Source organism: Helianthus annuus, chromosome 17, assembly GCF_002127325.2.
Source record: "Helianthus annuus cultivar XRQ/B chromosome 17, HanXRQr2.0-SUNRISE, whole genome shotgun sequence".
Taxonomy (NCBI): Eukaryota; Viridiplantae; Streptophyta; class Magnoliopsida; order Asterales; family Asteraceae; genus Helianthus; species Helianthus annuus.
In genome coordinates this window covers 47,051,786-47,077,240 of record NC_035449.2, presented here as the reverse complement: position 1 = coordinate 47,077,240, position 25,455 = coordinate 47,051,786, and the positions used below count along the sequence as shown (strand labels likewise).

At 40.3% G+C, this 25,455-nt stretch overlaps 2 protein-coding genes across 2 annotated transcripts; both read right to left on the bottom strand.

Annotated features, from left to right (window-relative positions):
• Nucleotides 1–10,179: 10,179 nt before the first annotated feature.
• Nucleotides 10,180–13,166, bottom strand: LOC110924147. The gene is made up of 2 exons (XM_022168183.1): nucleotides 12,029–13,166; nucleotides 10,180–11,840 (listed from the first exon to the last, which is right to left on the bottom strand). Exons 1-2 carry the CDS (start codon nucleotides 13,164–13,166, stop codon nucleotides 10,180–10,182), a joined length of 2,799 nt encoding a protein of 932 aa, XP_022023875.1.
• Nucleotides 13,167–13,184: 18 nt separating this feature from the next.
• Nucleotides 13,185–15,504, bottom strand: LOC110924146. Its single transcript, XM_022168182.1, has 4 exons — nucleotides 15,426–15,504; nucleotides 14,364–14,802; nucleotides 13,322–14,262; nucleotides 13,185–13,249 (listed from the first exon to the last, which is right to left on the bottom strand). Exons 1-4 carry the CDS (start codon nucleotides 15,502–15,504, stop codon nucleotides 13,185–13,187), a joined length of 1,524 nt encoding a protein of 507 aa, XP_022023874.1.
• Between the last annotated feature and the right edge of the window lie 9,951 nt (nucleotides 15,505–25,455).

Here is a 25,455-nt window from a genome sequence, read left to right as displayed (position 1 = left end):
GTATCAGCTGGCATTCTTCGAGAAGTTAAGTACCAGTCATGGATCGCTAACCCTGTTATGGTTCGAAAACCTGATAACTCTTGGAGAATGTGTATAGATTTCAAAGATCTTAACAAGGCTTGTCCTAAAGATTGTTACCCACTCCCAGAAATTGATCTCAAGGTTGATTCACTCACGGGATACCCGTTCAAATGCTTCCTCGATGCATACAAAGGCTATCATCAGATCCTCATGAAAAAGGAAGACGAAGAAATAACGGCTTTCCACACCGACAAGGGCATTTTCTGCTACCAAAAAATGCCTTTTGGCCTCAAGAACGCGGGAGCCACTTACCAACGGCTCGTCGATAAAGCCTTCGAAAGCCAAATTGGAAGAAACATGGAAGCATATGTCGATGACCTGGTGATCAAAAGCAAAACGGAATACCAGATGCTTGATGACATCCAAGAAACCTTCAAGAATCTTAGAAAAATCAACATGAAGCTTAACCCTGAAAAATGTTCGTTTGGGTTTGATGAAGGAAAATTCTTGGGTCATATTGTGGGAAAGCAAAGCATCAAGGCCAACCCCAACAAAGTAAAGGCTGTTCTCGAAGCTAAACCGCCAAGAACCAAGAAGGAGGTTGAAAGCTTGAATGGGAAGCTTGCAGCCTTGAAACGTTTTACATCAAAACTGGCCGAAAGATCTCTACCATTCTACAAAACACTCAAGAATTGTTCAGATAAGAAAGATTTCAGATGGACCGATGAGGCTGAGGAAGCTTTTAATCAAATGAAGCAGCACCTTGCTTCACTGCCAGATATTGCAGCACCGGAAACCGGGGAGCTCATATCGGTGTACCTCTCAGTCGCCGATGAAGCCATCAGTGCCGTCCTAACCATTGAAAGGGATAAGGCTCAGGTACCCGTCTATTTTTTCAGCAAAACTTTAAAACTGGCTGAAACCAAATATCCTCCCCTTGAAAAATTAGCCCTAGCCTTGGTCCAAACAGCCAGAAGGCTTAGAAGGTACTTCCAAGCACATCCTATACAAGTGGTCACTGACCAACCCGTTAAGAACGTGCTTGAAAAACCTGAAAACTCGGGAAGATTGGCAAAATGGGCAGTGGAACTAGGTGAACATAACATCACCTATGTCCCACGAAAAGCAATCAAAGCTCAGGTTTTGGCTGACTTTCTAGTAGAAATCCCAAGCCAAAAGACTGAGGAAGTAAACACCACAACCACTGAACCCTCCAACCCTGAAGCCTGGAAACTGTTCACAGACGGGGCTTCAAGCGTTGAAGGGTCAGGAGCTGGTATAATCTTAATCAACCCTGAAGGGCTAGAATTCACATATGCTCTTCGTTTCAACTTTCAGACCACCAATAACGAGGCTGAATACGAAGCACTGATTGCTGGTCTCCGGCTAGCCAAAGAAATGAAAGTCAACAAGCTTGAAGTGTTCACTGATTCACTATTGGTATCAAGCCAAGTCAATGACAGCTATGTTGCCAAAGAGCCAAACATGAGAAGGTACAAAGAAAAATCCAAGGAATTAATGAACACCTTTCAAACATGCAACATCAAACAAATTCCAAGATCCCAAAACAAAAGGGCAGATGCCTTAAGCAAATTAGCGTCCCTCACATTCGCCCACCTCACAAAAAAGGTGTTGGTTGAAGTGTTGAAGGCTCGCTCAATTGATGAATTGGAAGTACAAGATGTGGTCACCGAGGAAGGTCCAAATTGGATGACTCCCATAAAGAAGTTCCTTCAAAACAATGAACTACCCAACGACCAAATGGAAGCTGAAAGGGTAAAGATCAAAGCAAGACAATATGTGTTGCAAGGAGAAATCCTCTATAAAAAAGGATACCTTGCACCATTACTAAGGTGTGTGGGCCCTGAACAAAGCAAATATTTGGTCAAAGAAGTGCACGAAGGAATATGTGGAGCTCATTTTGGAGCTAGATCGGTGGTTGCAAAGCTCATGAATTTGGGGTATTTCTGGCCTTCAATGCATCGTGACACCGCTGAGCAACTAAAGAAATGCGATGCCTGCCAAATCCACTCACCGATACCAAAAAGTCCCAAACACGACTTGGTCCCCATAACCTCAGCATGGCCATTCCATAAATGGGGAATGGACATTGTCGGTCCATTCCCTCCAAGCAAAGGGGGAGTAAAATTCCTATTGGTAGCAATCGACTACTTCAGCAAATGGCCAGAGGTTAAACCCCTCGCCAAAATCACAGGAAAACAAGTCATAGACTTTGTTTGGGAGAATATCATATGTCGCTATGGGTTACCGGGGGTAATTGTCACCGATAATGGGAAACAATTCGCCGAGAAACCCTTCAGCCTTTGGTGCAAGGAGTACAGGATCAACCAAATCTTCAGCTCAGTGGCCTACCCGCAATCAAATGGCCAGGTTGAAAGAACCAACAGAAGTATTGTAGAAGGCATCAAGACAAGATTGGGGAGACATGAAAGTAATTGGCTGGAAGAATTGCCTAGCGTTTTATGGGCAATCAGAACGACGGAAAAAACAAGTCACAAAAAGACACCGTATAGCTTGGTATTCGGATCCGAAGCCGTAATCCCAGCTGAAATAGGAGTTGTAACCCAACGAGTCGTCAACATGGATCCCAATGTAAACACACAAGAGACCATGTTGAACTTGCAACTCCTAGAAGAAGCCCGAGATCAAGCAGCAATACAAGAAGCCAAGTACAAACAAAGGATGGAGGCCTATTACAACAAAAAGGTCAAGAACGAAAGATTCAAGCCAGGGGACCTAGTCCTCAGGAACAATGAAGCCAGCAAAAAGGAAAACCAAGGGAAACTAGGCCCAAAATGGGAAGGTCCTTACACCATCCTCGAAGCACACAAGGGCGGATCCTATAAGCTGGCAGATTCAGAAGGCAAAAGGCTTCCAAGGCACTGGAACGGAAAAACCCTTAGAAGGTTTTATGTTTAGAAAGTTTGGTTTGTAGCAAAACAAAAACCTTTTGTAAAAGCAAATGTTGCTTGAATGAATGAAGTTACTTTATCAAACTTGTCTTTCTATCCTAATATCAGGTTGAGAACCTAGCAAAAAACTCCATGGCAAGGGCCATGTAAGGGGATGAGCTCCCAGGCCATATCGCTCAATAGGTTCAAGGGTTGAATGGACCTATATAAGGGGTGAGTTCCTAAATCAATACAACTCCATGAGACTTATCAAAGAAAAACAATAGTGTCTCATAGACAGGTTTGAACAGCCTACACCAATCGTTCCTTAAGTCTAAAAAATATACCCAATAAACAGACTTACGAAATCAAACAAATCACAACGAAATAAAAGAAAAGGATAGACACTACGTCTTGATGATAAACACTAAGGCAAAGTGACTGCAGCACTGAACCCTTTAAAGTGTAAAAAACATAAAGACAAAGTAAACAAAGACAAGGCAAGAAAACAAAAATAAACAAGCCCATCAACCAAACATACAAACCAAATCAGAAGCTACCCAGTGTGCAACCAACGGATACTTAGCTTGAAAGGTTAAAGGCTTCAACCTGGAAGCAACCATACAAAAAGCTTGAAGGGTTGAAACCCCACAAAACAAACCAAGCAAGTAAAATAAACAAAAACACCAAACCATCATGTCATAGTCAAAAAGGCCATAAAAGACCTTCATTAGATAGTCAAAGCAAGCCCTAGTGACTTGCAGATAAAACTAATGTTCAACAGCCATATAGGCCCAACCAACCAACCATGGGAACCTTAAGGGTCCCCAAAACCTAAACATTGTTTAAAACATTACACAACATAAAATGTTTGCTAAGAAAGCTACGAATAAATGTCAGTTATCAGAGGGCTTGGAACCTTCACCCTTAGACTTTTTAGCTTTCTTTGTCTTCTTCCCCTTCACACCTTCTTCACCACCAACCGCAGAGGTTTCCAAACCAGCATCTTTCGAGGTTTCAGGCAGACTCGAAAGGGTATCATCACTGTCCCCAGAGTAGGACCTCTTCCTTGACAAAGAGCCCAAAACCTCAGCACAAACCTTCTCATTCAACCCTTCAGGCTTCAATCCCTGTAAAACAGACAAAGGCTTACCAGAGCAGGAGGATACCTCATGAATATAAGGGTAAGTTAGCCTCTCCATCTGCTCAACAGAAGCCTTGAAAACATCAGAAGCCTCGGGGCGATACATGGGTGACTTTTCCAAAGGTTGCCCAGATTCATGAAGTTTATAGCCAGCAGCAAGGCCTTGATGCTTCCCCAGGTTCAGCAGCTTTGTGTAAACATCACCAAGGGCGGAGTTAAACTCCTTGGAATGCAAAAGGTAAGTCACAACCTGTTGAAACCCATGCTCGATCAACCACTGATTATCCGCAGTCACCTGACCAACGGAAGCCTTCAACCCCTCCTTTTCTTCACGAAAAGCCTTCTGCTGGACAGATAAGGCCTCTCGATCAGCCTTCAACTTCAGCAAATTAGCTTCAAAGCTTTTCTTCAGGTCACCCATCTCAATGGCATGCATCTTCTTCAAATCCTCAATCTCCTTCTTCCAAGCTGCCTCCTTCTCTGCAAACCCAGCCACTTCCTTCTTCATCGATGCAAGGGAGGATTTCATTTTGTCTTTCTTTTTAGAAAAATCCTCATACTCCCGCATCCTCTGGCGAAAGCGTGTAATCCCTTGGGGAAGCATGGCTGCAAGGTTGCAAGTAGTTAAAACCATGCGAGATAACATAGTGTCATCATCCATCTCAGCAATAGCTTCACGAACGGAAGGAGGAGCAAGATGACTAAGAGCATCTTCACAAACAGCAGCATCCTTAAAAGTGTCATCATTTTTAACCAACCAAGAAGGCACATAAGTGCCCTCAGGGTTCAACCCTTCAACGTCTCTGCTCGACGATTCTTGAACAGGGGTAGCAACACCCTTCTTCCCCCGAACCTTCTTACCACGCACAACTAATTCCTTCTCCTTCTCAACCTCTGCCTCAGCCTGATCCTCAGAAACCTCGATGTCATCACTCAAATCCACTGGCTCAGTGGAAGTGGATTGAGGAGTAGCCTTCAGTAAACGACGAGATAACCGGCGAGTTGAAGGCTTGGGAACATTGGACTTGGTAAAACCCTTCACATTTTCAACACTGACATAACCTGAACCCTCATACCTCTGCTCAGAGGTCCTCACAACAACATTTTCACCCGGAACAGTCGGAGCATCTTCAAAAACCACATCGGACGTATCGTCACTCTTGATGAAGTCCAAAGCAGACATAACTGCCAAAAAACAAATAAAGAAAATAAGTCACAAACAAAGTAAGACGAAAAGGCAAAGGGGAGAAAATGCATACCAAGGCCATTTCTCATCAACACCGGATCCCGATCAACTTTTGCCCAAATATTACTAACCCCTAAAAGCACTAACAAATGTTCGGGAAAAGGACGAACCCTGGAAGGACACCCCCGAATGGCTGAAAGAAAGGCATCATTTAATTCAGACTCGGAAGGCTCCGGATCGTTGAGAACAGCATCCGGATGCCTCCACACCATTTTAAAAGGAATGATGGACTCAGAAACCCAGAAAAATGTATTCTTCCATGATCCAAGGGTCGTAACCATGGAGGAAACAAGACAAGTTTCAACCTTTGTGTTCTCAAAAGTAAACCAATCACCATTTTTGGCTAACCGGAAGAACCTCCGAAAGAGCAACAATGAAGGATCATAACCTAAAGCACGACACAGCACTTCAAAGTGCAAAACCCTAGCCATTCCTTTCGGATGTACTTGCCCAAAAGACACTCGATAATACTCAAGCACATTTAGAACAAAAAACGAAAAAGGGTAACGAAGATTAGACCACTCAAAATGCCGACAGTACAAAGCAATAAAACCAGGAATCGGTTTGTCAATGGAAGCATCGCAAGCAGGGGCGGTTGGATTAAACTGTTTATCAATACCATGTTCAAGACAAAATAGGTCTACCTCCTCTTGTGTCAATCGAGAAAATGACCTCGCTAAATCCTTAAGGGCACCCATGATCGGAAAAAGTAAAAGTGAAAATGGAGAAGAAACTAACCTGAGAAGAGGAAAACGGTGAATGATTGCAAAGAAAGTGAAGAAACTTTACAATAGTTAAAATAAATAAGAGAGTAAAGTAGGGGCATTAAAGGTAAATAAGTAACTTCTGCCAATCCGCCGCCTGACACATGTCCAATCAACTGTCAAATCGATTAAATTTCAAAATTCAAAAAGTAACCGCCTCAAACCCTTCAAGCCTCCAAACAACGAACCCTTGAAACCTTTAAAAAGACATGCATAAAAGTCAGAAGTCTTTGAGCATAATACCCCAAAAACCTCTGACTTGGGGGGCTGACGACGGGGGTAGCCCAAAGACAAATAAAATCACCAATATGCAAAGAGCTTAAAAGGTTGAAAGGTTCATCGGATGAAAAGCTGTATAATGAGTGAATCGAGGAACAGTAACTAGTCATGTCCACCAACTCATCTCACCAACTCACACCCACCAACTCACAAAGTCAGAGCAGGTCTGTACAGGCACACCCTATTAACCAGGGGTCCAAAGCCTTGAACCCCAAAAGGGGAAACCCTCCATAAGCAAACAGGTTCCACTAGTATAATCCATACCATTTCGAGAGATGTCTTCCACTATAAGAAGACAGCTCGAAGACACTTCCTGGACATTCCAAAAGGCAGAGATTCCTTAATCTCTTGTCATTCAAGAGTTCTTTGTCACCTCCAAATAACTCTCCATCAGATTCATCTCATTTGCTTTCTTTTCTGAATTCGAGCTAGTCTCGAAGAAAGAACTTCATAGCAAATATCTCAATCATACTAGTGAACCTCCTTCCACGTTTTGCAAACGTGGAGGGACCCCGCGACCTGCGTTAGGCAAAACTGAACCCTTCAGCCCTTTTGCCTGACCAGCTAAGCTACCATCCTTGGTCCCGTGTTTGTTGCATCAACAGTTATGAAATTGCTATATTACTTTTTTAAAAAGTTAGTTACAAGTGTTTCACCTGAAGTAAAAATACTTTTTAGTCAAGTCAAGAGTTTTATTACAGTAGCCTTCGGATGCTTTGAGTTAAGTTAAAAGTTTTATCACATTGGCCTATGGGTAGTGATAGTGGCGGAGTTTAAACGAAAAATCGATGGAGGCTAGCGCTAGACTCTTAAAATTCAAATCAGTGGAAGTCGGACTCTTAAAATTTAAATATTTTAAACTAATTTTTGTTGAAATTTTTCAATAAAATTAACACTATGAGCAAAAATCAGTGGGTGTCGAGGCACCCTCGGACCACTCGATGGTGGGTTTCCTTTGGAATTGGAATGGTGGTTAACTAGGTCACCATCACCTTTTGTGTTCACAGGCGTGGATAACTTTTTGCCCTTGAGTTTACCAAATGATCGGACTTTTGCTGATCGTTAAAAAAACTTAAACTATCTTCTAATATGTAGTTTTATGGTTTAGGATCAAATACAAAGGCTCCTAAAAATAAGAAGTGTACAAATGCTTCTAAAAATAAGAAGTGTACAAATGCTCCTAAAAATAAACCCACTACACAAAAAAAAAGCCAAACATTTTTTTTTGGGTCGGTGATCCGGGATTTAGGTTTTTGGGTGGGGGTGGGGGGGGGGGTTTAGGTTTTTAGGTTTTTTTTTTTTTTTTGTGGGGGGGGGGAGGGGGGTTAGGTTTTTGGGTGATGGTGGGGTGGGTGGGTGTTTAGGTTTTGGGTGATGGTGTAGTTGGTTTAGGTTTTAGGTTCTTGGACAGTTGGACATTTGTCACTTTATAATGCTTTCGTACACTTTTTATTTTTAAAAACCTTTGTAAAATAACTTAACCTGTTGTTTTATATATTAACTTCATCGAACTTGTATAAAATCTATGTTTTCATGAAATCAATGATGCTCAAATTTCGGGACTCAAATAAAAGTTATCAAGACCACACTCATCTATGAATTAAGAGTTAAATGCTTGGTTGGTCCCTGTGGTTTGCAAAAATTTCATACTTGGTCCTAGTGGTTTACTAATTACACGCGTGGTCCCAAAACTTGTCAAAAATGCACTCGATTGGTCCCTAGCCTTAACCTCTGTTAAATTTCTCAGTTAACTTAGTGTGAAATGACTATATTACCCTTGAACAATTAAAAAACTAAAACTAAGAATTAAAAAATTAAAAAACAGGATATATATGAAAGCTCTGCATTTCATCACCATCATCATCTTCATCACCAATGTCAATAAACCAAATCAAGATCTAGAAACACCAAACTGATGAAACCAAGAAACAACCACCACAACTTTTCAAGATCTAGAAACCAATCCCAATATCACAATAATCACACACACACACACAAGAAAAAGCCGATCAAGACAACATACCTATAGATGAGCACTTGTTGACACCTTCAAGGGTAACCAAAGCAGTAAGAATAAACACAAACGACAACAAGAAAGCAAGAAACAAAATAGTATGAAACAAAGTCCTGTAAGAATATGACGAGCTGCAACCTTGATCTTCATAAAATCAATAAGCCCATTACTGCTCGATATCGTTACACTTCTCATGCTAGGTGAGAAGTGTAGCTGCATAATGAATCAACAATCCCCTAATTCCTCAACAACTATAAACAACAAACCCTAACCCTAATTCTAACCAATCTCCCCAATTTCATCATACCCAGATCACAAGATCCACCAAGATCCACAATTGTCCAACAAACCTCACCTGAATCACAGCCTCTCAGATCAACGATTGTACACCGATTCGATTCAGATCAAATCTGTTCAGATCTAACTGTTGTGATGGAGACACCGATTCGATTCAGGGAGCTTTTGTTTCGACTTCCGACCGTGACGGAGACACCGATTCGATTCAGGTAGCTTCCGCTTCGACTTCCGATTCATCAACAGCCGCTGTACTGAAGCAACGATGTGTTCGACATCAGCGGAGCCGTTTAAACTGTAAGCTTGGTGGTCGGTTTTTTATCCACCGTGTTGTCTGATTCCATTAAATCTCAAAATGAGGTGGTGGTGGTGGGTTGAAGGTGACGGTGGAGGTGGTGGTGGGTTGAAGGTGACGATGGAGGTGGGTTGGTGATGAAGATGATGATGGTGATGAAGATGAAATGCAGAGCTTTCATATATATCCTTTTTTTTAATTTTTTAATTCTTAGTTTTAGTTTTTTAATTGTTCAAGGGTAATATAGTCATTTCACACTTAGTTAACTGAGAAATTTAACAGAGGTTAGGGCTAGGGACCAACCGAGTGCATTTTTGACAAGTTTTGAGACCACGCGTGTAATTAGTAAACCACTAGGACCAAGTATGAAATTTTTGCAAACCACAAGAACCAACCAAGCATTTAACTCATGAATTAATCTTCCACAGCTTTGACAAAAAAAAAATTACACACAAGCGTGCTAAAACAACAATGAATACAAGAACTCAAATATTATAACTCATAAAAGACATAAAAAAATCAAATTAATCATAGTGATTATATTTAGTGGTTGGCTACAAATAATTAAACGTTACAAACAGTAAAAGCATATTTGAGTCATTAATCTTGTAGATGTTACAAACAGTAAAAGCAGATTTGAGTCATTAATCTTGTAGATAAAAGGTTGTAGGCACGCCACATCATATGGAAGGAATACAAGTGGCTGGAACTTGGAAGGGTAGGATAGTAATTGCAACAGTTGTTGAATGTTTAACATTTCCTTACATTTTTAAATGTCTGTAATTTTTTATATGTAACTAGTTTAAGAATCCGCGAGGTTCGCGGGTGGACTAAAAAACAAATGAATAAGTTTAATTTATTGAAGTAATCGTTTGAATTAAATAACCGTTCAAGTAATAATAAATTAGTAAACTACAATGAGACAAATAATGTAATATCTAGAGATAAATGATGATGCAAATTTGTGTAATATTGTGTTTATGGAAGATAATGGATAGCGAATTATAAGTGAACGTACTGTTTATTTATGTAGAATTTTAGGTTAATATTTAAGTGTGTGTATGAGTATACATGTTTTGTATTACGTTAACAAAATTGATTAAAAAACAACAAAAAATAAACATTAAATAACTTCAAAAAAATGTTATGGATCATTTTAGAGAACAGTTACATGGAATGAATGATCGAACGATGAATGAGTACATGGAGATCACAAGTCACGAAATACTTCTTTGTAAACTACATTTGTCGTTTTATTAGTAGGTTTGCCGTCATTGTCCAAAATCAGAAGTTTAACTCCTTGTCTGGTTTTAAATCTCGATAAAGCAACATACAGCTGACCATGGGTGAAAACTGGCTGTTTCAGATACAGACCAACTCTAGACAGTGATTGTCCCTGACTCTTGTTAATAGTCATTGCGAAACAAACAGCCAACGGAAATTGTCTCCTTTGAAACTCAAAAGGAATTTTTTTATCAGAAGGTATCAAACTAATCCTTGGTATATAAGTGCGAGTGCCTATGTTCCCTCCGGATATTATCTCGGCTTCTATTACACGGTTATACATTTTTTTGACCTGTAGTCGTGTACCATTGCAAAGACCATTTTGTTGGTCAATGTTACGTAAGAGCATCACCGGCACACCTACTTTTAGTGCTAGCCTATGATTAGGTAAGCCGGATACTTTAAGACCGTTAAGCACATCGGGAGAGTATAGTTTTTGTTGTGTAGCGTTTGGATTTTCAGACTGACAAAGACTGTTTGAACTAAGATATTCTCGTTCTTCGCCTGGGAATAGTGACAACAACCGATCATTAATTTCATGCACAACCTCGTTCTTAGGTGCAAGTATAGCCCTCTCACTGAAATAATTTTGATTGTTGAAGTTTTCAAGAATTGAAGGATACACAAAATCAATTAAAGTTGAAATGGGGTCCGATGTATCAGTGATCAGAAGATCGCTTGGTATTTCAATTGATGCTTCTCCATCATTTGGACCACCAACATTTCCCTCGCCTATATCCAAAAGCCATTTTGCAAATTGTTTTATTTCTTCAGCGTCCGATGCTGAACTTCCAACTGTTAACCTCATGTTTTTTGTTAGTCTCAGCAACTTACATGTATCCCAAAGATAAGGCGAACTTAATGAGGCATTGACAATCTCTTGTCTTCCACCATTTGGAACAACAGGAAGGATCTGTCTAAAATCGCCTCCTAAAACAATAACCTTTCCTCCAAAGCGGATATTTGATCTGTTGGAAGTGTCGATATTGAAAATGTCGTTCATTGTTCTATCCAACGCTACGAATGCATGCTTATGGACCATAGGCGCTTCATCCCATATAATCAAGTTTGTTTCGTGAAGTAGTCTAGCTACATCTCCATCAGGTTTTATATTACAAACTGAATCCTCTGTAAGATTCAATGGAATACGAAACCTGGAATGCGCGGTCCTGCCACCAGACAATAACAACGACGCGATCCCACTGGAAGCAACGTTTAATACAATTTGACCTTTTGATCTGATTGCCGCAGATAATGTCTTCCATAAGAAGGTCTTCCCGGTCCCACCATAGCCGTACACAAAAAAAACCCCACCTTTGTTACCCTCAATTGCGTTGATTATTTGTTGGAAAACTGACTGTTGCTCATCAGTTAGCAAATTAAGTTGATTATTAAATTCAATTTCAAGATTGGTTTTGTCGTAGATACGCTCCTCGTTAATCAGACGATTGTCTGAATCAGACATAGACGCATTATCTGGGTACGGCATTGTCTCAAATCTTTTGAGTGATGAGTTGTTTCTAGCTAAGAATTTTTCAACTTCACTCAAAACGTAGTTTTTAAGCTGCTCATCTGGAATTGATAAAGCTGTAAAAAATGAAAAAAAAATATATTATGTAATAAAAAAAATATTTAATGAACCAAAGAATATATCATAAATGAAACACAAAACCATGTTTTCTTTAAAGCGAAATAGTTTTTTTTTTTTTTTTTTGTATCACAACCAAAAACAAAAAAAAAGGGGAGAAGAACAACATTTTGTGTAAAAGAATTACCTGGAACTCGATGATATTTTCTAAGTCTGTAGATAAAGTCGTCTGTCATGTATCTCCATGTGCTTTCCCATACAACCTCTGGTCTGGATAACGTATTTGTTAACATCAAAGTAGCAAATAAATTACGAAGATACGAAGGGGATCCTGTTTCATTTGCTTCCTTGATTGCCTCAGTGTATTCTGTGTCATCGTCCAAAAGACCGAGTGCATAACATGCATCTCTAAATGTATCATATACCTTACCATCAACTATTTTAATATCATCAAAAGATTTTGGTCCTTTCACTTTGTTAAGAAGAATTCTTAAAAAATAGGCTTCCCCAAGAGACGGACTTACAGCGTGAATTCTCCCAATTGACTTATGTCTTTGTCTAGGTTCCCAACAACGTTTATCAAGCTTCCATACATACCAACTTGGAAACTGAACATATGTAAGTATACGGGCCACTGTGTCATTCGGGTGTTTGTTACGTTCCATCCAGGAAAGAAACATTGATGCTTTGACAGATGGTTTGTTAAGGACTTGATTAATATCCTCGTCGGGTCCAAAAACAACAGGTTGTTTTCCGGGAAGATGGAAAGGCAGCCTTATAACAGAAGGAGTCTTGTAATGCACATCGTAGGCGAAGATCCTCCAAGATGCCTCACAAGCTGAGAGATACCTACAATCATAATATTCTTTGACCTCGTCCTGTTCTAGTTCTTCATTGTTATTATCATGTTGGACAACAACAACGGTTGCTCTATCAGAGCCTTTATTTATATATTTAAACAAATATTTAATTGATCCGGCTTGATTGCACCACTCAACATTTATATGTGCCTGGTACCGTTTCAAAAGTTTTTTGTTGTATGGCACAACACTTCGGTTGTCTAAGTCGATTCCATTTTTTACTACAGAAGCACCATTATCTCTTCTTCTGTATATTGGGAATCCATTTGAATCCAGTGTAGTATGATCTTGAAATTTCTTTGGAAAACCCTTCGAACACTTATTGTCAACCATACATGGACAACTTAAATTAGCGTTACCACATGGACCATGAATCATATAGTCTTTCACAAGCGCATATAATTCTGCATCTTCATCTTCATCAGGGATTTCTACAGTTATAAATGGATCAACATGGTCTACCATCGGAAGTTTGGATTCATTTTACAAGAATAAGCATAGGTGGGCATGAGGCAATCCTCTCTTTTGAAACTCGATTGTGTAAACAACTGTACAAAAAAGATATCATTAGTAGATTTAAATAATCTAATATGTATATAAAAAGCAATCTGATAAAATACCTGCTGCAACTTTTCCAAATAGATGTCGTTCTTTAAAATCTTTGCAAATTGAATCCAACTTTATTTTAAACAATCTGCTCAGTACATCGGGCCTATCTTCAGGTTTAAGATTTGTGTCTCTAAGAAACCTTTTAACCTCAGGCCACTTTGGATTGCAAGTGATGGTTATAAAAAAATCCGGATAACCAAACCACTTACAGATAGCCATGGCATCTAAATAATTTTGCATCATATATCTAGCGCCACCGGTAAACGAAGAAGGAAAAAAGATTTGTTTTCCAACCTTAGATATGTCTTGCTGACCCTTATTTCTTAATTCACAGAGACTTTCATAGCTATCTGACCTTAGATTCTTTTGTTGAAGTCGTATGTAGTTAAGCCTTTCACTCTCAATCATAGTATACGCATCAACCAAGAATTGTTGGAAGAGTCTCCTTGAATTTAGAATCAATGAAAACTGATTAATTCTGTCTTGCACACGATATGCAAAGAACTCTCTCATTGTACAATTTGGACGTTTCTTATTGATTACGTCTACGACACCTCGATGAGGGATGTCAATTCTGTAACCATCATCCCCATAAGGGAACAAAATAGGATATTGAAGTGCAAGGTATGAAGGATGCAATTCACTAATTCGTTTCAAAGTACCTGTCTGCGTTTCAATAACTATATCTCTATTGTTGATTGTGTTGGCAATATCCCCCACAATTAGAGCAGCAACTTCACCACAGGTTGGTAAATTATACGTTCGTCCATCCTTTTCTCTAATACCAATTAGACGAAGCTTGAGATTAAGATCAGGGTTTTCATGAAAACAGTCTCTAACCATCCTATAAGCTTTTACCAACTGATTTTCTGAATCTAAAACACATTTTATATGTTCAATCAGTTTACTATCAAGTTCAGCCACACTTGAGGAAGATGTATCCTTGGAACGACTGGTTAAAAAATAGCGGAGTGTCAAAAAACATCAATATTAATAAAAAAAATAATTTAGAAAGCTTCGGTGGGACAAAAATTTATAGTTTATTATAATTACCTAAAAACGGATTGTCTGTTGGAAAGTTCGTTTTCAGTATCGAAAATGTAGAGCTGGCAAAATTTTGGTTGATCTCCGTTTTTCGGAAGCAGGCTTCCAGTGCTGTGATAGTTCTCACCACTAATTCTGTAGCAGAATGGTCCATTACCTCTATTAACAGTGGGATCAACCTTACCACCCATTGACGTGAAAGCAAACATGGAGTTATACCGTCGAATATTATTCAAAAAATGTTTGCTTTCTTTATCCTTATACATAAAAAGTTTCTTATAACTTGGGACAGCATCTTTATAATCTGGTAGCTCTACTTTGCCATAACCACAACATAAGAAATAGCATATTCTTCCTTTCTCTTTTCTTCCCCTTCCTTTTTCTGCATCCCATAATTTAGCATTGCATACTTCACAAGTAATACATTGGTCACCATGGTCGAAATAATCTGTAAAGTTAGTTGAAGAAAAAAAGAATATTACTTTACGAAGTAATATAAATATAAAAATAATATATACTATTTAATTAATTCAATAAATAAAGTAATTGTGATTATACATGTTGAAACTCCTTTGTAAATTGCTTCATCTGTAGTGTGACAACCCGAACTTTCAAGGTCTGTATCTCTTCGTCGCGAGATCCTGTTTCTTGATATTTCTATTTCATATCCTTTACGACGATAGAAATCAGTAACACTTGTGATTGTGACGGTAATTTAATTATGATGAATATGACCTTATGAGTTAGCGTTGTGTGCATAAAACTGTAAGTCTATACGTTTATGATTATGTGCACGCCGATATGTATGAGAACAGTAACTGATGATGATGATTTTGCAAGAGGTGAAACAAATTGTATTGCAATCTGGAATGTATTCGTGGTGTGTATTGGAAGTGTTAGCACTATGATTACTAGTTTTAATATTGCATGATGATTGTTAATATTTCATAACTAGGGTGCATGTTAGTCGAGGAGGGTTGTTGCTGTTAATATATTGGCATAGTTCATTGAACTTGGCCCAAACATGATAAGTAACACCAATGAATAAACCTTTAGACTCGGCCCAAATACCGTTCCTCATTATTGTGTAGTCTCGGCCCAAATCCACTGTTTGATTAGCAAAACATAACCGGCCTAGTTCCTTGTCCATATAGCTGCATGTTTACATGAATAATTATGAAAACAAACTAGAACAAACCCTATTTTCCCCACCTATTGCGCGACGGCAGTGGACTCAGACCCCCCTCCTTCTCATAACTTCCTCCTCTACCTATAATTCTCTGTTCGGTATGTTCCTTTCATATATTGGTTGTATTGATTATGTATGAATTGTGATTAAGTGTTGTTGTGTTTAGACTAAAAGCATGTTCGTAGGAATTGTTTGTATGTTGTATTAAATCTAGGCATACGCCATTTATTTATGATAATAAACAGAAGAGATAAAAGAAAATCGTTTGGGATGTTGGCCTAGGATCCGTAATGCTTTGAATGATGGGTATGTCTTAGGGTTTTGTTAGATGTAATTATTAAAGCATCACATGGTTTGGTGTATGGTTTGCCGTCAAGAATGAAGCCTCACATGGGCCACCATTCAAATTTATTGACTAAAAACCACAAATTCTATAAAACTGATTGGGCCGCACCATTTAAAGAATCATATTGAATCGATGTAGTGATCTGAATTAAATGCATATTGTCTCGATTAGAGTAGTGCTTGTGATTAGATCAAGTTGTCAGCCACAATTTCTTTGTGAGGTCCAATAGAAAGGAGGGTGTGCCCCATGTGATGGAATAATTGTGCTATGGTGAGTTTTGACTTAGTACTCATGCAGGTAAACTAATTGTAGTCAAAAGAATGTTATGCCTTGCATTAATCGATGTAAAAAAAAATGATGATTCATGTTAGATGTTGATGTAATTGTTTAGGTGATAATGGTGATGATACCTGGTAACATATAAACTATATAGTTTAGTAATAAATGGAGTGATAATTGTGTAACTGATCATCCGAAATCAATGATGTAGAATAACTGATTTAATACACCCTTGGTCGCACACTAATAGCGTGGTTGCACACCCTCAAATGATCGCACACCGGCCCACAAGCCCAAACTGAAAAGCACACTAGTTGGGCCACGCTTGAGGATCGGACCGCACACACACGGGTTTGTCTCAGGCCTGGGCTGCATCTTCTGACGGGTCGCACCGAGGGAACCGGGTCGCACGCGTTGGTTGGGCCGGAAACAGTTGGGCTGTGCACTACTGAGAGAACTCTAATGAATTGCTAAGTGAAGTAGGCAGGGTATGTTGTGAATGCGTGATGCGTGATCCAAACAGCAATGAAGAACTAATAGGTGTTGAACTTTATGTCATGCCATGTAGGGCTATGTTATGAATCACTATGTATGTGCTAAATGCCTAAGATGTATTACAAGATCATGAGCATACTTTGCAAAGTGTTAAGTACGTGATGTAAGTACTTGTGAATTGTTATGATACACACACTCATGTGATTGACAAACTAACTTGTCGAGTGACATTATGATACATGCACGTGAGAGGGAAACCGATTAGTGATGCAAATGGTTGCTACATGTTATGACGTCTATTACACACAATCTACTAGTATGCATGATACTATTTTACGCAAAACTGAGAATGTTATGGTCTGTTTGTAGCATGATTCTTTGTTATGTTTTGCACTATGTTACGTGCACTATTTGTACGCTACCTGTGTAATGTGATTGTAGAATGCGTAATTTATGTGCATAGAACTGATCGTTACCGGTAACCATGTTAGGATGTTTGTGACCGACTGTTAAACAAGTAACTGGTCTTACCGAGCAAACCAAGGTGAGTTCACTACATTCGAGCATGCGTCCTAGTGGTTGGGGACAGTCAGTGGGTATCCCGTGGAGGGATAAGTCTTTTGGGTAAAAACGGGTATATTGGTTAATATTCTCACCTATCATCTTTGTAAGTCCCTTATTATGTTACCTGGAGGGTAACGGGTATTAGTTGGTAGCGCTACTTAGGTTTGGCACCCTCACACCGTTCCTAGAGAGGACGGATGTGAACTAATGACCCAGTCGTGGCCCAGTACTAGATAGGAGTACGTGGGAAGGGCAGTCATGTATTTCAGGAGCCGTCTTGTTCGGAATTGAGATATTAACAATATTACTTGCATTTGTCGGTGAACTGTTTTACATACAACTGGTAGCAAACGTTTTCTTAAACTGTGAACTCGCCAGCTTTGTCTGATACACTTGTTACATGCTCGCAGGTCGTTAGGTATCTTGGAACAGGAACTTGCTGGCTGGAGGGCATGAGTGGCCATGGTTCACACCAATTGGTTTTATTTATTGAACATTGGTTCTTACATTTGTTTGGAAAATGTTTATATTGTGATACGTTAACGCTTCCGCCGAAATTGCTGGTTTCGAATAATTTATGTTTGGATTTTAATATAAAATGATGAAACTTTATTTTTGAACTTATGGATTCAATGTAATTGGTGGCTCGTTGCTAGTGGGTCACACGCCTATCAGGGACACTCCCTAGGTGGTATTTTGAGGGTGTGACAGTTTGGTATCAGAGCCACTGGTTATAGTGAATTTGGTTTTAAAAACGTTTCTATAAAACCAGACTATAACCGAACAGATCTGAAAACGACCATGACACTCAGCTCCAGACTGCAAGGTTCGTCTCTCGTTTACTTACTTTACTGCATAACTAGTGAACACTTACATATGATATTGCATGTGATTGCACGTCTAGCACAACCGTATGAATTCATCACTTGCATGTGTTATGTGATGGGTAGTGTGGTGTTTCCTTAGACATTCATGACTCGCATTTTGTGATGTTCTTTGCTTGCTACTTGAGTTTGAGGAACCATTTGACATGAGTTAGGAGGAGCTGAGATGAGCATGCAAATCACAATATTATTGTGGGTGCACACATAATAATAATGTGGGGTGCATGCGAGTCCCAGTAAGGCTTAACAATTGAAGAAGGGGTTCCGTTCTGTTATTTGATCGATGTGAAACACAACAGTCTATAAGAGCCGTAGCAGTGATTGTCTCTTACTCGAACATGATCTTTTCACTCCTTTCTGAACCCTTACGAATCTCGATGTTATCGAGTATCACCTGAACACTCATCTGAACGCCTAGCGATTTGTGTAGAATGTTAGGTGCTTGTACGAACGTCCCTGAGTGGATGTTGCAACATCAATGATTAGTCTATACCTCTCACACTCCTCTTTGTTTGCTGGAACTCACTGTACTAACTTCTTAGACCTCGACGTGCGATCACTTCTACAAACACTCTGGAAACAAATTGTGTAGTACTCAGTGAGCATGCAAGAATGATGGACAAGGGGATGAGCGTAGTGCCTTACCAACCTCAGTACTAGAACGACCCTGATTACCGCAGCGAGCACCAGCAATTTTACTTCCACTGAATCCTTAAACCCTAAACAACGACTTATGAGAGTCAACTCTCACGAATCAATCAATCGGGACATAAACGATGACAGTCGACGAAGGTGTATACTGTGTAACTACCAGCACAATAAGTAGCGCCTTAGGACGTGGCACGGATTGTGAAAAGGTGGACCCTGTTGGCGAAAGACCGCAGGACTCTGTTTTGAGCAATGACATTAGAAGCAACAGTCTCAATGACATCAAGGTACTCGCAAATCATGACTTTCGGTATGGAAATAATGGTGGCTTCAACAAGAATTGGCCGATGTTAAGTCAGGACGCCAACACCCCATGGAACAATAACAGTTTTGAGAATTCTAGTAGCAGTAGCAACAACACTGGAAGTGGTACTCGTGGAAGGGAATTCAGGACCGGCTTAGGCGACACCAGGCTTAGCAACATCATGGTGGCTTGTACGGGTAGCTATTCGCTTCGTATCTATTTTGCTTGACCCTGATACTCCTTGAATCCGAACCTGTTGTGGAATCGGCTGATGACAAGACAAATGGAACCTCACGTGTTGTGGGTTGCAAAGTCGACCTCGTGGGACAAGTGCTCAACATCGACCTTCCTACTACTACCCTTAATGGTTTGATGCAGTAGTTAGTGTGGATTGATTATTCAGAGATCGTGTAGATAGACCCTGTGAGGAGAAGATTTTACATATCATTCTCCTTAGTGGAGGATCGTTGTCTATTCTAAAGCGTCAGAGTGGTGCAAGGGTTAGCGCCATTCCAGCTATGAAGGCCCAAAAGTGTCTACGGAAGGATTATTCCGCTATGCTAGCACCCGTCACTAATAATAAGGCTAAGGAAAGAGGATCGAGGATTCATCAATTGTATGTGATTTCTTCAAATGAGCCACTCGAAGAACTTACAGGATTACTCCCACAACTGTTAATCAGAATCACATTTTGACCCTGCGCCAGAGGCAGCCCTTGTTATTTGTACTCCTTACCGTCTTGCACCAGGTGGGTTGCAAGAACTGTCTAACCTACTACAGGAGTTGCTGGACAGACGTTTTGTCGAACCTAGCTCTTTTGCCGGGGGAGCCCCAGTTATATCCATAAAGATGAGCCTTATCGTTGGACATGTGTACCGATTTCCGAGCCCTCAGCAAGGTGACAGCCAAGAATCGTTTACCTCCACCATGTATTGCCCGCCTGGCCACTAGTAGTGAGGGTCAAGCTCTATTGTCAGATTGAAGTATAAGGGGGAGAATGTTCCTATAACGGCAGATCAAACGCAGTGTGGCCATTGTTAGAAACTGCTCGATACCAAAGACCCCTTCGAGAGTCTTATTGAATGTTACATCTAGATTCGAGAGAAACATTTTGATCATGTAACCAACAAAGTGGGAATACACGTGGATCTCGCTAAGAGGCATCTTGTTAGAAACTGATCGATACCAAAGACCCCTTCGAGAATACAGGAATTTCTTGGTCTCACTAGATATTATCGCAGCTTAACCACAGGATTTTCGAAGGTCGCGCAGATTAGATCTCTTTAGCACAGCAGGGTGCTGTGTTCGTGAAAGACAAAACAGGAGGACGTCTTTCCAACTTTCGAATTCCAGCTCTGTGATACACTGAGCATCGTCTTTACCCGAGGGTGCGGGTGATTTAGGGGTATGCCATGATGGTCTGAATCAGAGTCCCAGTTACACAACAACGCAACACGAGAGAGCGATGACTTACGTGATGGAGTTACAAAGAGGAACCGCACGACACACAACTGGCGGTGAAAACCGTGGTCTTGGGATTTTAGATGGAGGCATTACTTGGACGGTACCAAGTGCGTTATTTAGATCGATCACAAGGGCCTCCCGTGTACCTTGGCTTCGACAGAGCTAAATCAGTTAATGGCATCGCTGGAGGGAACTTTTTGATGATTACAACTATGAAACTTGAAAGTACACGAGCCTTGTAGCTCATTACCGACTCTAACTTACCTGATTAGACACGCTCTGTTCAAACCGAAGAACCGAAGGAAGAGGATTTTCAAATTGAACCCATGCGGGGCATGGAGAAGCAACCTTTGACAGGTTGGACGATACTCGTTACCTCATAGAACGAATGTGGACCTCACTATACGACTATTGTAGAGAACTCGTGTTGAGCAAGCACATCGACCTTGATAGTATAGTAATCCGGGTTGTTGGTGAGAGATACTAGGATCTATAAACCTTGTACTGGTAATCAGGCACGAAAGCCCACCTATCCAAGTATGGGAATGGTGTTTGACTTGTGGGAAAGTCAAAGTGAAGTGTTAACAACCAGAAACACCTATATCAAAAGCGAAAACATGCTGCCATGGATTCGGTCGCTAGTCTACTACAAGTCGAAACGGAAGCAATATCAATTGGATAATCGTTGATTGTCTCAAGTAACCAGCATACTGCTAACCAGCAAGGAAACGGATAAGTTTCTACACTTGCAGTCATCTACCTGAAAGAAGTGGTCTCGAGGCACGGGGTGCCAACCTCCATTATTTCCGATCGTGATGCGCGTTTTACTTCTGAACTGTGACAAGCAATGCACAAGTCCTTTGGCTCACGTCTAGACATAAGCACCGCTTTTCATCCACAGACGGATGGGCACTCTGAACGCACCATCCAAACCCTTGAAGACATGCTTAGGGCATGTGTGATTGATTTTGGTAACGGCTGGGAAAAACATCTACCGTTAGTAGATTTTTCGTATAATAACAGCTACCACACCAGTATTCAGGCCGCTCCGTTTGAGGCATTGTACGGACATAAATGTCGATCACCTCTTTGTTGGGCAGAAGTTGGTGACAGCCAAATCACCGGTCCAGAACTTGTAGTAGACACAACAGAAAAGATTGCTCAGATACGGCAACGCATGACGGCAGCTCGTGACCGTCAGAAAAGCTACGCTGATAAGCGCAGGAAACCACTCGGGTTCCAGGTCGGGGATCGAGTGCTACTCAAAGTCTCACCTTGGAAAGATGTTGTTCGTTTTGGTAATCGAGGCAAACTTAACCCGCGATACGTCGGACCGTTCGAAATCCTTGAGAAAATAGGCAAGGTGGCCTACAAACTAAACCTACCCGCAAAACTCAGTGGAGTTCACAACGATTTTCACATGTCAAATCTAAAGAAGTGTCTGTCAGATGGGACCCTCATAGTTCCTCTGAAGGAGCTCACTATCGACGATCAGTTGCAATTTGTCAAGGAACCAGTTGAAATAACAGACCAAGACGTTAAGATTCACAAACGCACCAAGATACCTATTGTTCGAGTTCGTTGGAACTCCCGTCGTGGCCAAGGGTTCACTTGGGAATGAGAAGACCAAATAAAACACAAATATCCCCAGTTGTTCGAGAACAATGCAACCACTACTGAGGCTGAAGCTACAACGGAATTTCGGGACGAAATTCCAAACCAACGGGGGGATGATGTGACACCCCAGGAAAACTACACAACCTAACTAGCTTCCTCAGTAACTACGTACTAAATTTCGGGACGAAATTTCTTTCAAGTTGGGGATGATGTGACAACCCGAACTTTCATGGTCTGTATCTCTTCGTCACGAGATCCTGTTTCTTGATATTTCTATTTCATATCCTTTACGACGATAGAAATCAGTAACACTTGTGATTGTGACGGTAATTTAATTATGATGAATATGACCTTATGAGTTAGCGTTGTGTGCATAAAACTGTAAGTCTATACGTTTATGATTATGTGCACGCCGATATGTATGAGAACAGTAACTGATGATGATGATTTTGCAAGAGGTGAAACAAATTGTATTGCAATCTGGAATGTATTCGTGGTGTGTATTGGAAGTGTTAGCACTATGATTACTAGTTTTAATATTGCATGATGATTGTTAATATTTCATAACTAGGGTGCATGTTAGTCGAGGAGGGTTGTTGCTGTTAATATATTGGCATAGTTCATTGAACTTGGCCCAAACATGATAAGTAACACCAATGAATAAACCTTTAGACTCGGCCCAAATACCGTTCCTCATTATTGTGTAGTCTCGGCCCAAATCCACTGTTTGATTAGCAAAACATAACCGGCCTAGTTCCTTGTCCATATAGCTGCATGTTTACATGAATAATTATGAAAACAAACTAGAACAAACCCTATTTTCCCCTACCTATTGCGCGACGGCAATGGACTCAGACCCCCCTCCTTCTCATAACTTCCTCCTCTACCTATAATTCTCTGTTCGGTATGTTCCTTTCATATATTGGTTGTATTGATTATGTATGAATTGTGATTAAGTGTTGTTGTGTTTAGACTAAAAGCATGTTCGTAGGAATTGTTTGTATGTTGTATTAAATCTAGGCATACGCCATTTATTTATGATAATAAACAGAAGAGATAAAAGAAAATTGTTTGGGATGTTGGCCTAGGATCCGTAATGCTTTGAATGATGGGTATGTCTTAGGGTTTTGTTAGATGTAATTATTAAAGCATCACATGGTTTGGTGTATGGTTTGCCGTCAAGAATGAAGCCTCACATGGGCCACCATTCAAATTTATTGACTAAAAACCACAAATTCTATAAAACTGATTGGGCCGCACCATTTAAAGAATCATATTGAATCGATGTAGTGATCTGAATTAAATGCATATTGTCTCGATTAGAGTAGTGCTTGTGATTAGATCAAGTTGTCAGCCACAATTTCTTTGTGAGGTCCAATAGAAAGGAGGGTGTGCCCCATGTGATGGAATAATTGTGCTATGGTGAGTTTTGACTTAGTACTCATGCAGGTAAACTAATTGTAGTCAAAAGAATGTTATGCCTTGCATTAATCGATGTAAAAAAAAAATGATGATTCATGTTAGATGTTGATGTAATTGTTTAGGTGATAATGGTGATGATACCTGGTAACATATAAACTATATAGTTTAGTAATAAATGGAGTGATAATTGTGTAACTGATCATCCGAAATCAATGATGTAGAATAACTGATTTAATACACCCTTGGTCGCACACTAATAGCGTGGTTGCACACCCTCAAATGATCGCACACCGGCCCACAAGCCCAAACTGAAAAGCACACTAGTTGGGCCACGCTTGAGGATCGGACCGCACACACACGGGTTTGTCTCAGGCCTGGGCTGCATCTTCTGACGGGTCGCACCGAGGGAACCGGGTCGCACGCGTTGGTTGGGCCGGAAACAGTTGGGCTGTGCACTACTGAGAGAACTCTAATGAATTGCTAAGTGAAGTAGGCAGGGTATGTTGTGAATGCGTGATGCGTGATCCAAACAGCAATGAAGAACTAATAGGTGTTGAACTTTATGTCATGCCATGTAGGGCTATGTTATGAATCACTATGTATGTGCTAAATGCCTAAGATGTATTACAAGATCATGAGCATACTTTGCAAAGTGTTAAGTACGTGATGTAAGTACTTGTGAATTGTTATGATACACACACTCATGTGATTGACAAACTAACTTGTCGAGTGACATTATGATACATGCACGTGAGAGGGAAACCGATTAGTGATGCAAATGGTTGCTACATGTTATGACGTCTATTACACACAATCTACTAGTATGCATGATACTATTTTACGCAAAACTGAGAATGTTATGGTCTGTTTGTAGCATGATTCTTTGTTATGTTTTGCACTATGTTACGTGCACTATTTGTACGCTACCTGTGTAATGTGATTGTAGAATGCGTAATTTATGTGCATAGAACTGATCGTTACCGGTAACCATGTTAGGATGTTTGTGACCGACTGTTAAACAAGTAACTGGTCTTACCGAGCAAACCAAGGTGAGTTCACTACATTCGAGCATGCGTCCTAGTGGTTGGGGACAGTCAGTGGGTATCCCGTGGAGGGATAAGTCTTTTGGGTAAAAACGGGTATATTGGTTAATATTCTCACCTATCATCTTTGTAAGTCCCTTATTATGTTACCTGGAGGGTAACGGGTATTAGTTAGTAGCGCTACTTAGGTTTGGCACCCTCACACCGTTCCTAGAGAGGACGGATGTGAACTAATGACCCAGTCGTGGCCCAGTACTAGATAGGAGTACGTGGGAAGGGCAGTCATGTATTTCAGGAGCCGTCTTGTTCGGAATTGAGATATTAACAATATTACTTGCATTTGTCGGTGAACTGTTTTACATACAACTGGCAGCAAACGTTTTCTTAAACTGTGAACTCGCCAGCTTTGTCTGATACACTTGTTACATGCTCGCAGGTCGTTAGGTATCTTGGAACAGGAACTTGCTGGCTGGAGGGCATGAGTGGCCATGGTTCACACCAATTGGTTTTATTTATTGAACATTGGTTCTTACATTTGTTTGGAAAATGTTTATATTGTGATACGTTAACGCTTCCGCTGAAATTGCTGGTTTCGAATAATTTATGTTTGGATTTTAATATAAAATGATGAAACTTTATTTTTGAACTTATGGATTCAATGTAATTGGTGGCTCGTTGCTAGTGGGTCACACGCCTATCAGGGACACTCCCTAGGTGGTATTTTGAGGGTGTGACATGTAGTTTCCTCTGTCGTCAAGTCAATCATTGGTATAGGAGATGTAACTCGTGATTTACTTAATAACTTACGTTTTCCTGGTGACATCCTCTGTAAAGAAGAACTTTCAA

Bases quoted from the DNA above. Each gene is read 5' to 3' on its own strand.
- LOC110924147 (XM_022168183.1), bottom strand. From the start codon at position 13,166: ATGGTAGACCATGTTGATCCATTTATAACTGTAGAAATCCCTGATGAA. The intron at 11,841-12,028 runs GTAATTCTTTTA...CATTTTTTACAG, and splicing joins AAAATATCATCGAGTTCCAG to CTTTATCAATTCCAGATGAG.
- LOC110924146 (XM_022168182.1), bottom strand. From the start codon at position 15,504: ATGGACAAGGAACTAGGCCGGTTATGTTTTGCTAATCAAACAGTGGAT. The intron at 14,803-15,425 runs GTATTTGGGCCG...CTAACTTTACAG, and splicing joins CTACACAATAATGAGGAACG to ATTATTTCGACCATGGTGAC. The intron at 13,250-13,321 runs GTATTTTATCAG...TTTTTTGTACAG, and splicing joins ATTTGGAAAAGTTGCAGCAG to TTGTTTACACAATCGAGTTT.